This window comes from Drosophila nasuta, chromosome 3, assembly GCF_023558535.2.
Source record: "Drosophila nasuta strain 15112-1781.00 chromosome 3, ASM2355853v1, whole genome shotgun sequence".
Taxonomy (NCBI): Eukaryota; Metazoa; Arthropoda; class Insecta; order Diptera; family Drosophilidae; genus Drosophila; species Drosophila nasuta.
In genome coordinates, this window is record NC_083457.1 from 42006006 (window position 1) to 42021024 (window position 15019).

At 37.4% G+C, this 15019-nt stretch overlaps 1 protein-coding gene across 8 annotated transcripts in view; it reads left to right on the plus strand.

Moving 5' to 3' along the window:
* Positions 1 to 12554, plus strand: part of LOC132790715 (klarsicht protein) — a 171910-nt gene extending 159356 nt beyond the window's left edge. For 5 of the 8 annotated variants that reach the window (XM_060799353.1, XM_060799355.1, XM_060799360.1 and 2 more), the window contains 4 exons: positions 766 to 871; positions 10264 to 10439; positions 10500 to 10894; positions 10951 to 12554. In XM_060799353.1, coding sequence (XP_060655336.1) covers positions 766 to 871; positions 10264 to 10439; positions 10500 to 10894; positions 10951 to 11998 — 1725 coding nt within the window. In that variant the 3' untranslated portion in view covers positions 11999 to 12554. Of the gene's footprint in view, positions 1 to 765; positions 1394 to 2774; positions 3499 to 8067; positions 8091 to 10263; positions 10440 to 10499; positions 10895 to 10950 lie in introns of those variants that run through there. The other 3 variants (XM_060799358.1, XM_060799359.1, XM_060799356.1) reach the window with 3 other exon arrangements.
* Positions 12555 to 15019: the final 2465 nt, after the last annotated feature.

A 15019-nucleotide genomic window follows, 5' to 3' on the forward strand; every position in this document is an offset into this window, starting at 1 on the left:
GTCAAATTTCTTAACCGACGAACAAATTCATATTAAATTCATAGAAAATTTAGAGATTTTCTTATAAGAGATTACTGTATACAAAAAAGAGAGTCGAATGCCCCAGCAGTCAGAACTTGTTGAGATAAATATCATACAAAAGCAATCGTTAAGGCATAAATTATATTAAAAGTTAAAGAGTTAGTGAAAAATGTTCTTAAGATACGAACAAATTTATATTAAGAGAATACTGTATACAAAAGAGAGAGTCGAAGTCCTCAGCCTCTTGTTAAGATAAATAGCAATCGTTAAATCATAAACTATATTAAAAGTTAAAGAGGTAGTGAACAAAATCTTAAGAGACAAACAAATTTATAAAAAATGCATTGAAAATTGAAGAAAAAGTAAGTTTGTGGAACACAAATTTAATCCTTATTTATATTAAACCTAAAAGAGTACAAGTGAGCAAGGGATTTAATCAATAGTAAGGTATCAAATTTATAAAATATAAAACATATGAACATTTGTAGAAGAAACAGGTTAGTTTTCCTTTATAATAACCATGATTTACGATGGGATCATATCAATAGTAAGAGATCTAATTAAAAGAATTTCAAAAGTATTTCTAAAATTTGTAGAAGATCAATAAGATGAAAGTCACATCTTGAATATTATAATGATGGAGATCATTTGTTGTCTATTAAAATGTAGTTTGAATAGAAAGTTTTCTTTCTCAAATTCACTTTTTAAATATAAATTAAAAATGCAATCTCTTGCCCTTTTCAGCACGAGATTATCAACACTTGCCGGGACAATATTCGGTGCCTGGAGGCCGTGCTGAGAGGTCCGCCTGGGACGGTGCTGTCAACGCACTGCGCCGGCCAGACAAAAGGTGAGTCCTTGCCAAGAAGCTGTCGGCTGCTTGTGCGCATGTCTGGCACTTCCGCATCCGCATCGGCTAGTGCTGCTGCTGCTGCCACAGCAACAACAACTGCAACAACCGCTTTGCAACCTATGGTCGAGTGCAAGTGTGCGCCCATCACACGATTTGTGGCGCGTGTCATCGAGTTTGTGTTGGATGTGAGCAATCTGCTGGAGCATTTTGCTCTCTATAGATTTCTGGCCGGCACGCTGAGGTCGCTCTATGCGCTCGTTAATCGGCCATTGGGGCGACTCGAGCGCTTGTTTGGCGGTTTTCGAGGATTGCTCTAAAAGAGCAGTGACTCTCAAACTGCTAAACAGTAAAAAGACAGGGAGAGCTTTGCCTTAATTTTGCCAAGCGAAGAAGAAAGCTTTTAATGCAGCAGCTTTTAAAGCTCATTAAACATGTATTGTTTTGTACGATTCTGTATTATTATTTTGTATGATTATAATTTGGAAAAATTTTTGTTTTTGCATTTGACAAAACGCATTTTGCATCGAATTTCTATTTGCTAATTTTTTTGCATTTGTTTAATACTATTATTAATTTTAAAAACTACAAAAGAAAATATTATTTATTTTGCGCATTTATTTCTTTTTTGGCCAATAAAAATTATCGTTTTTATATCAAGAAAATACACCAAAAGCATTTCAAATTGTTCTATAGTTTTTGATTATGTATTTATTATCTTCTATATTGTATATGAATATTATATTTAAATACGTATTAATTTGGTGTTATTGTTTCGTTTAACTACTCGTAATCTGTTAATATTAGTATGCTTGTGTTTTTGTCAAATGTTTAACCAAAAATTAATTTAGACTTTTCATTTATTAGTTTCGATTTTTTTTGCTATAATACACTTTGTAATCGTCATCTGCACTAATCATTCTAAAATGAGACATTTTGGGTCACATATTTATACTCAAATCTGAATTTTAATAATCTAATTTGATTTAATCAAATTTAGTATTAATCACAGTTTGAATGGCACAGTTTTGGAACCGTCACAGTTGGCGAGCAATTGTGCCTTTGCTAAGCAAAGCAATTCAAACTGTAACAAAATACGTAAATGAGAATTTTTATGAAGCTTTCAAGAATACTAGGAAAGTGATAAATTTACTTAATATTATGGATTATATGTGGGCATTAGAGGAAACAACTGCTTTGACCCCTACAAGAGCAAATTATTTTAACAGCTGACGTCATTTTTTGATATAGCGAAAAGCGGAAATATTATGATGATGCTGAGTGAAAATTTATTGAAATGTATATTGAAGAAATGCCAAGAATCTCATAAAACTGTTGAGTGGAATTATTTATTAGCTTTGGCATGCGCTTGAGGTTGTCGCAGTGCTAACAAGCGCCGCTAGATGTCGCTAAGTGAAAAGCCTAACTTGTGCCTCTCCAACTGTAGCTTAAAGTTTGTATGTGTTTTGTTTGTGTGTTTGTTGGTCATCTGGTATTGTTGTTGCCGTTGCTGTTATCGCCATCATCTGCTTTTGAAAATGACGTCGTTGTCGCCGTCGCCACTTTGAAATGTTGACGCAGGCGCTGCTCATGTTTTTGTTGTTTTCGCAGTTCTCTAGCCACGCCGTCGTTTGTTGTTGCTGAGCTGCCGAAACTAATGAGCAAGCCGAAACTCACACACACACACACACACACGCACACACCGACTCATGTATCGGTATGGCATTGAGTGTGAAGCCAAGTTCAAAAGTTAATGCTACCACTCTCCCTTACACACTGCCACTCTCTTTTTTTCGTGCGCTCTCTGTGCTCTCTCTACCTGAAAGCTGCTGCGCCAAAAACAATTGAAACGGCTGACGAGACGCAGAGCGAGGCGTCGTTGACGTCTCAGTTCATTTTTAGCGTGCGTTCCAAGTGGTTCTGCTTCCGTCGCCGTCGTCTTTGTCGTCGTCGTCGTCGATGCTTTTAACTGTTATTCAATGTGCTTCCGCGAGCTTTAAGAACTCACACTAATTTTTCATCGAATCTCCTTTTCCCATTAAAACACATGTTCCATTAACTGTGATAGCAACAGCAACTAAAAAAAATCTCAATAAGCTCAACAAATCTCGTCGAAACATCGAGACATTTGCCATTCATAAAACAAGTCGCGTGTTTTTTTTTATATCGTGTATAAGAGTGCATTATAAGAGTCGGTGCAGTGGAAACGCTTGTTGGGTTTTTCTTATTGTTTACTCTAGAGTTTCCCAACATTTCGAGGTCATCGAGCTGCGTGTAAATCAATCTCTAAAAGAAACTTCTCTCTGCATATTTGTGTACAAGTTTGTGTGTGTGTTCAAAGTAAACAAATTGAAATGTTTAAATACGCAAATTGATTACGAAAATTGTGTTCAAGTGGCGCCGCCTGGCGCAAGCATAAGGCAACAGCAAGTGAGCAGCTGGCAAAGCAACACGCTTAAGTGGGTCACCCCAAGGGTTGCTCAGGAGTGTCAAGTGTAAGCGAGATAGCAACAGCGAAAGCTCGTGTGTCACAATGGGCAAAGTTAGTGTCGCGATTCAAACGGACATCTCTGGCATGCTCTCCGCCAGCACTTCGGCCTCCACTTCGCGTTCCTCATCGGAGCAAGGTAAATAAGTACTGTACTCGTACACAATACACAAGGCGATACCGTTATATGCATAGAGATGGGCATATGCTAGAGCAAACAGACGTGCCCAAAGAGGGAAACTTATCGCTTAAATTAGGTACAGGTGTAAATGATGTTGTATACAAGGTGCAGACACAGACAACGAGTGGAAGATGCAGAGAAAGACGGAGAAGAAGATCGTACACAAGAGATAAGATGAAAAAGCTAATTGGACACTTAAAGATGACGAAAGTGAAATACATTCGAAATGAGATATTTAGTTGGCAGTTGAAATCGAGAAGTAGAAAGGGATAGCTAATGCATTATTCATCGTTCACTAGGGCAAGGAGAACGAATAAGGTAACTGAAGAATTTTTTAATTTTCTTTGGTAATAAACCAAATTAGGACATTCTAAATGTAAATGCATATTATAAACATTTAAACGATAGAAAAGGGATTGGTTGAAATGAAATCAATACTGAGGCATTAACAATATCAAAATTCTTAAGAATCCCAAATGGATTAAAAGAAATTTCACATATAAAGAGATTTTACATAAGGAAAAATAATAAAGAAAATAAGACCACTTAGATATTAAACATTACCACATTCCAAGCTATTTAAAACATCTTTATGCTTCTATCTCCATAAGCCTCATTTGAAAATGCATAAAAGAAAGACTTCAGCAGTCTTAAGAGGCACTTAAGTCAAACTACCTCCCAAAGTACTCTCCCCTATAGCAATGATATCATAAAAGTCTTTCTACAATATGGAAAAGATTGCACAATGATCAAACAGACAAATTATGATGTAATCTTCATATAAAAAGAAATGAGAGAAACACTTGGAAGAAAGATGCGATTGAAGCTTAAAATATTTGAAAATTTATAGAAAGTTCTTAAAACACAAAACTAAATTCAGATAAATGAAGTAAAAGTCTTAAAGTAGCATCTCCATTTGCTGTAAAAGATATTGTATAAAAGAGAAATAAATATAATTTTACAACTCGTGAAAGCATTAAAAAAGATAAGGCACTTGGGTAACTATTATAAAGATTTTATGTTTTAATTAAAGGCAGTAAAATAGATGTAATCTTCAGCTGGAGAAACTTTTGTAAAAGAGAAACACTCAATTAAAGTTTCAGGTATTTCGACAGGTATTCACAATTTATTTGCGAATCATTCATTATATGTTAGCATTCATGATGATGAATCTTCAGTTCAGTTATTTGTTGGTTGCGCATTTGTGCCACATTTCGTTGCGATAGACAGCTTGGCCGAGTTTGGCTGCCACTTGTTGCCCCATTGGGTTGGCCTGATTCTTGCAACTTTAGCTGCAAAGTTGCCGCTTCCCGCTGCATTGCTAATTAAGCATTGTTGCACTAGCTGCAGAAGTGTGGAATGTTGTGGCATGCAATGGAGTTGCATGTGCAGGGCGTTGTTGCATTATGGCCATTTGCTTTATAGCCATCAATCTGCGAGTGTGAGTTGAGTTGAGTAGAGTTGCATTCACGCTTAGCTTGGCAACTCTCATTAACGGTATATGGGGACTGTGCTTTTATGGTCAATTGTAGAAGCGTTTGAAGTTTTATAACCGAGTGAGGAAAACCGGAACCCGGTTCATCGTGGGTCACACAAAAAAAAACAGTTCTAAGGCAAAACCTTATGCTGTTATACAAATTGTGTGGCGTCATTCATTCTCTACATTAATTATAAATGAAACTTTTTTCTGTTGTCATCTGTTGTTGTTTTTGTTGCCTTTGGCTGTGCCCTCGTTTGTGGTTGACCTTCAATTCGCTGGAAATGTTAAATCATTGAAAAATTGAAATCAATTCGCATTTGAAATGGAGCCACAATCTTAAGTATGTTGCGTTGAGTTACAATCTTGTGGTTGCTCTCGAACACACCTTCGAAATGAGCTTAAAAGGCAATTGCTATTATTACATTTGTCTGTCTGACTGCAGGTCGCGTATACGCCCCATCTGCCTGAGGGGTCATTGCATTCAAGCATAAAACGAGAGTCGAAATATCTCGCATTGCTTGCGGCAATTTCCTCTGACTAATCAGCAGCATTTCTTAAACATATCACCAAAAAGTTGTTTGTTTACTTTGTGTATAATTTTTGCTAATTGTATATAATTTTTTCGGTTGATGTCACACATAATTATTCAGGCTTATTTCGTGGGCAAATATTTAAGTCGCCTATTTTAATCGCTCGCTTGTTGACTTTACACATTGTTCACTCTTTGGCGCTTACCTCATCCTCCAAATAAAAACATATGTTTATTCGGTTTCGTTTACAATTTAGTTTGTTTGTTTTAAGCGAGTAAAAAATAGGGAAAGAGGCGTCTCGATTCGTTATCGTGCCTGGTCGCCAATTGGCACCGCCTTCCTTGCGGCGCTCCCTTTTTTGTCGCATTCCCATTTCATTTATGGCTTCTTGTCACGCAGGACGAACGGAGGACGAACCCATCAAATAGGTTACTTAAGCCATTTACAAGGCTGTTTCCGTGGGCAAGAAAATGTTCAAGTTAAGTTCAGTTGACATAGGCAAAAGAAGTAATGGAGTAAAGCGTGTTTACAGTCTAAATTTAAATAAACAGTATTGTCATTTTAATTCTATATTTCGAATATATATAAAATATAGAATATTAGGGGTGCCACAGAAATCGCTTCCGCTCAATTTCGCCTCAATTCCATGCACAAAATCTTAAGCGAAATGATTCCGCTTTCAATCTGCTTTCATTTCGCTAGCGATTTCTGTGGCAGCCTCATATATATTATATATGAGAAGGTTTACTACCTTAAGAAAGAGAGTTTTTAAAATGTTTCGCAATAGGAAAATATTCTAGCTAATACCTTATAGAATTTCAAAACTCGTGAGAAAGTTTAGAATGAAATATATTATAGTAATTTAACTGAATCTAAAACCTTTCGAACTAAAGATTATTTACTTGACTCAGAAGCTGAGAATATACTAATAATCATTTCTAGTGACAAATAGTTGCAAAGTTCGTTTTCGAATGTAGATAATAAATATTAATATAATACTAAACAAGTGTAAAGAGATCTGTTATTCGAACTCAGAAGGCACGTAAGCTTTAAAAGCTGAATAAGAAAACCCTAAGGTGATTGTACTGCATTCAAAAGAATTTAAACAGCTGTATTTCGAGTGCACCAAACAGCTGCTATGAATCAAAAGAGATAGAAACACAGCCAGAGAGAGGGTGCAATAAATTGAAATAGAGATTGTTTATATTATACAACAAAATTGTTCTCTGTTGATTTGTTGGCAAATTTAGAGAGAGTTAAGAGGGAGGTATTTGAGGTATTTGGATTTTGAACTCCCACGCGAAATGATTTACAATTTTCGAATGTATTTTGTTTTGCCAAGTTTTGAGTGTGCAAATACAAACAAAAAGAAGAAGCATTCATCCACACACTCAGACAAAGTCAACGCCCTTGGTTTATTTGTTTTTCTGTTTTCTGTTTTCTGTTTTCTGACTGCAATTGCATTTTATTGTTTTGCGGTTGCATTTGCATATTTTGATTTTTTCTCCCTCTCTTGATTTTTTTGCTATTTACTGCGTGACGAAATGCAAATAATTTAACAATTTCACTGACAATGACTTGGCCAAGTTAAAAGTTAAAAGTTAAAGTGACAGACAGTAGCCAGGAAGAGATTTCACTCTTAGAATCGCAATTTGTGAAATAAGTGCAGCAATTGGCAATTAATTTCTGATTAAAGTGAAAGTCGTGGCAATTTTTCGCATTACGAGTATCATTTTGCATTTTCCCATTTTCATTTTCATTTGCTGCTAATGGCTAATCAATTTTATGCACAATCGCTGCCGCCGCCCCAAAGTCATTAAGTCAAAGCTTAAGCTGAACGCAGATTATTATACGGGGAGTCGATTGGGGGGAATCTCTTTCCCAGTTGACGCCCCTGTATATCAGTTTAAGTGGTCGTCGGGTCGTTGCCTGATAATGTCTTCCTGCCTCTCTGAGGAGATCTCTGCTTCCACCCCAAAAACCTGACCACGAGTTGTGCAATCTGTGAAGATTACAGGTTGCTCAGCAACTAAAAAAAAGTGCGTAGTCTGAATGCGTTGCAAGTGGCATGTGGCAAGTGGCAAGTGGCTATCATCTAATGCCACATACGAACGAATCTCGTTCGCTGATTTGAGTCAATTACCTGTTTCCCCTCCCACTCTTTATAGTATTTCTCCCTCTCCCTCTCGCTCGCTCTCTGAGCTCAATTTAGTTTGTTGCTCGATCGTTTTGTTGCGCTCGAGTTGCTGTTGCCGTTGCGGTTGCGATTGCGACTGCGGGCTTGGCTGCAACTTGGCCACAGCCACAAGTTCAGTCAACCAGTTACGCTTTGCCAGCCAACACGTTCGGTCTTTAGACGCTCTTTAGCCACAAATCCTCCTCAGTGGAAACTCTTTCAAAGTGCGTGCAGCTTGTAAACGAACTGATTAAAGTGCGTTGCCAATTGCAATTCATTATTTTGTGGGTGAAAGTAATTTGCTGGCAGTTAATTTGTTGTGTCAGTTGCAAAGTGAATTTATAGTATACATTTTAGACAACAAGTAAGTGCTTAATCTCCCCTCGCAATGTGCTTAATCATTTCCTGCCCTGCCACACACAGAATGCAGCCAGTCCGCCCATTGTTGATGTGCTCTGATCAAGTTTAAGAAGTGCCCACAACATTTGTGTTTTGCAATGTCAAAGACGTGATTGAAAGTAACTCAAAAATTGTAACTAATGCTTACCCTGTAAAATGGTATTGAACTGAAAAAGAACACAGAAAGAAAACAGTGCAAAAATCAAGAAAAACATCTTGAATCAAGATTGTTTGATGTCAAAATTGAACCAAGAAGTTTTATGCTGAAATCAAGATCGAAATTTCTACTCAAAATGTAGATTGCCTAATGTTGAAATTGAAGATTATAATCTTGTTTCAAAAATGCAAAAATTTCAAAATTGAACAAAAAATGCAAAATCATAAATCAAGATCAAACATTTTAGATAAATTCTAGATTAGATATATTTGATATTAGTTTGATTATGAATCAAATGCGAAGATGAAACAATCTTCATTTAAAATTATAATCTTGTTTCAAGAATGGGAAAAAAATTGATCAAGGAATGCAAAATCTATCGAAATTTTGTTGAAAATGTTATAACTAAAGGTATAATCAAATTATAACTAAAAAGTTATTATCAAGTTGCTGTTGTTCTCAACCAATTTAAAATCACAGAATCTTCAAAAAGTATTTTTATTTTTCTACTGCTAAACATCATTAATTCACTCATAGTTAAATATGCTAATTGTTTTCGTTAGCAACGTGTTTTTCGACTAATTTTTGATGCAGCAAATAATCACTCAAAACATACTAAATCGATTAACAACGTGGGCAATTATTTAACAGAATGAGCAAAATGAGTAAAACTTGAATGATTTACGACTTTAAACTAAAATATTGAGAGTTGTGGTTACTTAAGAAAACTAATGTGATTTAAAGGGTTGTTATTAGAGAGATCGTGAGAATTTCTTAAACAAAAATTGCCAAATGAAATCGAAAGAGAATGAAAACAATCTTAAAAGCACAAGTTATTGAAATTAAACAGAACTTTAATTCAAGTTCATCTTCTCTTTACTCATGTGAATTTCTTTAACAAAAATGCTCAATGACATTGAAAGAGAATGAAAACAGTCTTAAAAAAAGCACAATATAATTAATAGAACTTGAGAACAACGAATGGATGTTCTTCTTAGTCCATCGAATTTCTTAAATAAAACTAGCCAAAGATCACAGCTGTCAGCGCTAGTTAATTTACGCCAGGTTAGAAATTAATTTGCATTCTATGCTTTAATAATAATAATATTAATCTTTAACAAAAATTCTCAATGAAAGCGCAAGATCAGGAAAAAAAATGTTGAACGCATAAAGATTATTGTCGTTTTGAGCAATTTATTAAATAATAATTTGATTATTAACTTTTATGATAGATACAAGATTTCAATAAAAATGCAAGACTGGAAACGAAAGAATCCATTAATAGAAAGTGAAATATTGAGTCTTGCATCATATATAAATTCATCTATTTACAACACTACCAGTCAATTTTTGGTAAAATAAATTGACATGAAAACCCTCCTGAATCACATTCTTATCACAGTCTGTTGCCCTTACCCTGTAGTTTACAGGGTATTACAGATTCTTGCTGCAGTTGGGCGTCGCCTGAGGCTCCATTAAAAGCGCATTTTTGTTACAATTGAAAACTCGATGCTCCCCCACGCACACACGCTGTCAGTCTCACATTACCAGCACACACAATTACACACACAATTACAGACTCAAACACACACAATTACACACCACACACACACACTCAGTCAGTCACACACAGACAATCAGAAACCTTTGATTTGCCTTGCCTGAAGCTGCGCTCAAGCGTTTAGTTAAAAAGTTGTTGCTGTTTGTTTTGCTGCACATTTTGTAGTTGCTTCTTTTTTCGTTTTGTTTTTTTTTTTGGCTTGGTAAACAAATAAAAGTTTCACTTTTCGGCGGCAGGAGAAAAGCGAAAGGTATTTATTACCCCAAAGGGCTGGCAAAGCGCGAATCGCGAATCGCAAATCGCAAATCCCAAAAAAAAACTCGCAAACTTCGCTCCACAAACTGAAATCAATTAAGAAGCAGCTGTTTGGCTTTCACTGCAAATTATTAACTCGTTGCACTTTTTGATGTACTTTTGCAGATCTGTTGGCTGCCTGGGAGGATTTGCTTAACTGGAGCGAGAATGCAGCTGGAGCACGCAAGCTGCAGCAGGAGATGAGCGCACTGAAGCACACTCTGAGACGTCTCGGCGATAACGCCACACCCGAGCTCCTCGACACGGAGCCGGCCATTCAAATAGCCGTCGAGGCGCTGAAGGTAAGGCATTAATCAATCAACAAACTTGAATTACATTTTAATCATCTTCAACACTTGCAGCAAGAGCAAACACAGCTGGGCAGCTATCGCACCAACATGTTGCGTCTGAATGCCTCGGTGCACAGTTGGCTGACACGTCAGGAGCGTCGTCTGCAACAGGAGCAACAGCAGCAGCAGCAACAGGAGTCCGAACAACTTCAGCAACTAGAAAAGCAACAGCAACTGGAACTAAAGCAACAGCAACTCGAGCAACAACAGCTGGAAAATGGCAATGCCAACTCAACGGTGGCCATCACAGTGACCGACAGCAATGGCAATCAAGTGGTGGAGGCTTCCACAGGCACCAGCAGCAATTGGGATGTGAATAGTTTGCTCAGCGCTGAGCAGGAGTTCCACAAGCATCTCAAGGATGAAGTTAGCGACATGTACAGTGCTTGGGATGAGGCAGATGCCAGGTAAGTTACGACTTAAATAACCATTCAATTCATTACTAATTTGAACTCTTTTACAGAATCAACTCTCAGCTGGAGATGCTCACCAATTCGCTGATTGCCTGGCGTCAGCTCGAGTGCGGTTTAAGCGAATTCCAGCTTGCTTTGGGCCAAGATCGCGGCACACTTAAAGGCCTCGAAGGTGCGCTGGACAAGGGACAAGCCACACCCGTGGAGCTGGCACAGAATGTGAAGTTGGTGGCCAAACTACTGTCCGAGAAGGTCAACGTTAGCCAAGAGCAGCTGCTCGCTGTGCAACAGCATCTTGATCCCAATCACATTTATCACATTGCCAAGTTCACTGCTTCGAATGGCTCGCTCTCCGATTCGGGCATCTCCGATGGCGGTGCCACCTCCGATGGTGGATTGTCCGAGCGCGAACGTCGCTTGGGTGTGCTACGTCGTCTGGCCAAGCAGCTGGAGTTGGCTCTGGCACCGGGCAGTGCGGCCATGCGCTCGATTGCCGCACGCATGGAGAGCGCCGAGGCAGAGTTGAAGCAACTGCAAAACACTTGTCGTGACTTGATTGTGCGCACCGCTGCCTCGCATCAGCAGAAGCAGCAGCAGCAGGAGCAGCAACAGAAGCAGCAACAGCAGCAACAACAAGTGGAGCATCAGCTGGCCAATGGTCATGTGAAGCAGCAAGCTTTGAAGCCACAGCAAGCGCCACAGCAATCGTCGCCTAAGCGCCGCAATGCACGCAAAGCGCGTCAAGCTGCTGAGAAATTGGAGTTGCAACAGAAGCAGCTGCAGCAGGAGCAAGAGCAACAAGTGGTGGAGCAACTGCAGCGTATTGTGGCTGCAGGTGGTGGCGATGATCCCGAGGATCCGGCCAATGAAGCAGCTCTCCTAGACAACAGCGAAGATGAAGATGACACCAACTCCAAGGCAAAGCGACGTGGTTGGGCTTGGCGCATTGCGCGGGCTGCGGTCCCGATGCAATTGGCGCTGTTCACGTTCTTCTGTGCGGCGTGCATGATGCAGCCCAACTGCTGTGACAATCTCAACAATCTGTCGATGAGTTTTACGCCTCAGCTGCGCTACATTCGCGGCCCGCCTCCAATTTGAGCGACGCATTTCGCAGCGCAAGAATTGCGCGCTTTTTTAAGTAGGCAACAGAAATAATTTACAATAGTAACGCGTACGTTAAGTGGATCCACATCCAGATACAGATACAGATACAGATTCTAAAGCGGATCTAAAGCCAGTCTAGGCGATGTCCGCCAGCGCAGCGCGTTTTGCACGCGATTTGCGTGCGTTTTTTTTGAAGCAATCATTCAAAGCGTTTTTGGATTGTCTTCTTTTTTTAAGAAAAACATAAACGGAGGCACTTAGTTTTTTATGCGCAAACGCAACGTTATTACTTAAGCTATACTTAAATAGTTATTTGATTCAATTGATTAATTCGTTTGGTATTTGTCTTAGGAATTTAGTTTGCGTGTTTTTTCGTTTCGTTTGTTTTTTAATCAACTGAGAGACGCGTTTAAAATTAAGTGCACCAGAGTAAGCTCAACCTTAGGTGCAGATGGCACACATGCATGACATGCATTAAGTTACGTACTTACAGCCACATTTAGTGTGAGACCCATGACAAGCTCCAGTTACTAGAAATACAATTAATATACAAAGGAATCAAATTTGGATTCGAGATTTTTGTTTGTGCGATTTAATTGTGTTCACTTTTCGGTTTGAAAAACACGACAAGTGCCTATTAAAGACCCAAAACAGGGGCAAACAAATAAAACAGAGAAATGAGAAAGGAAGATTGATAAAGAGAAAGAGAGAGCATATCGAGAAGAAGGCATAAAGAGCTAAAACTAAAGCTAAAGCCAATCGGAATCTGGCAGAAAAGTCAGAGCAGAACAAAAGTTGAGATTTGAGAATTGAGGAAATCAGAGTTTCTATTTTTATACAACGCAAATGCGAAATGCAATTTATATACGAAGAAGCGAGCTCTATTAAGCTCTAATTAATTCAGTTTTATGTCTATTATATTAATAGGATAAATTCAGAGAAGGAAAACTACAAAACTACAAAAAAAAAAAAAATGAGAAAATATAAAATACTTAAATGAACAGAGAATATTCTTAATGTATCTGAAAAGTTGTTAGAGCACTATGCAGCAGCTAAACTATGTTTAGGAACTATATAAATTAAATACTATTTACATGTGTACTACCTTTTTGGCAAACCAAGCAAACAAGCAAACAACAAAAGCAATTAAATTATAATCTACGTTTAAGTTTCGTATATCCTTGTGCGTTTTTCAATATTTTCAATGCAAAAACTATACACAGAAAAAACATTACAAAAAAAATCTATATGAAAAAGTAAAAAATAAAAAGTATTAAGAGGCGAACATAATATGTTGTTTTCTTTACACATTTTTAAATATGCGGGAGTTTTATGGAATCGATTTCAATGCAAAGATATACTGTTGAAACCTTTGCATAGAATGTTAAAAATTTAAAGTCCATTTCGTGTCCCTTGAGTCAACTATGGTTACATTTATTGTCCCTTTCATGCCAATATTCTTTGGTAATATAAAATGGAAAAAGTTAATCTATATGTTCAACATTAAACAAAAGCTATACTATAGACTAATGTACTCGAATGTAAGATACCCGCTACTCATTTGGAATATGATATTATTAATTTTAATATATACTAATTTATTGTACCGCAAAAATACTAAACATATACCAAAGACTATTTAGTATATTGATATAGTCTATTGATATATATATATTCAAAATATACCAGATTGTTAGCCAATGCAACTAAGATCCTTCATAGCTAGGCGTTTTTCGCATACAAAGCAAGTTCTTTAATAATCTTACAGGTACAAAGTTATAATATCCTTTTACCCTATGGGTAGCGGCCGCTACCTGCAGTTCTGAACGCTAGTTCGTTGCTGGTGAAATAAGCGCTTACCAGGAGCCAGTCACTACTTACAAAGTGGCGTCTAGCCATGCGTTTCTTAATTTCCGTTTTTGTATGAAATGTCCGCAAATAGGGTCAATCGCCACCGCCTCGATTACCACGAACTAGTGAAATAGTGCAACATATTAGGGTCAGTAAAATAAGTGCTTACATTAGACCCCATGGAACGGCCGGTAAAATAAGTGCTTACATGGGACCCCATGGAACGGCCGATAAAATAAGTGCTTACATGGGACCCCATTGAAGGGTCAGTAAAATAAGTGCTTACATCGGACCCCATGGAGGGGTCGGCCATTATAAATTAAAAAAAAATTTACAATTACAATTACAGTTTTTATTTAATTTTAATTTTTCTTTATTTTAATAAGACGGATACTTTTGTTACTTTAAGGCAACTTGAGTTTTAAAATATCGTTTTTTTTTGAGCTGCAAGGCCTTTCTCAACTGGTCCTCAGTTATTGAATCTGGAAATAAAGGATTAAAAAGTCTTAATAGATTAAAGTGGATAATGATTTTTAAATAATTATCTTTTAAAATACTCACCGATCATAACACCAAAGAAATTGTCTTCTTTTTTAGGCCGCATTCCCCTGTCATTATTTCTATAACGTAGATTTTCTGTCATAATTTCCACTTCCTCTTCTTTAGGCACATTGTCGCTTTCCACTGTAGAACTTTTCCATTATACTAACTGCTTGATATTCTTTTATTATCTGTTTATTTAATATTTTACACATTAAACATATAATGCAAACATAAATTATTTTTTAAGTAACTCACCTAATAATTGATCGCGGATCCGCTTTGCACTTCTCAACTCAAATGCTTGCAATAATTTCATCATCTAGGAAACACAGCTGCGTTTGAGTAAAAGAGTAGCACAAAATAAAACAAAGACGCGTAAACAAATAGCGATGTAAAGCATAATCGAAGTTTTCTCTTTAAACTTGTGTATACTTTTTCCACAAAATAACAAAAACAAAAGCGATGCTTGCCGTTATTTTGTACTTATGCTTTAATGCGCATATATTTATTAACTAGGTGGTTCGACGTTCGATTACTATAGGGTTAATTTAGTAAGTACCCATGTAGTGATCGACGAGGTAAGCACTTATCCAGGGCCAATCGCAAACTCGAGTCGACTCG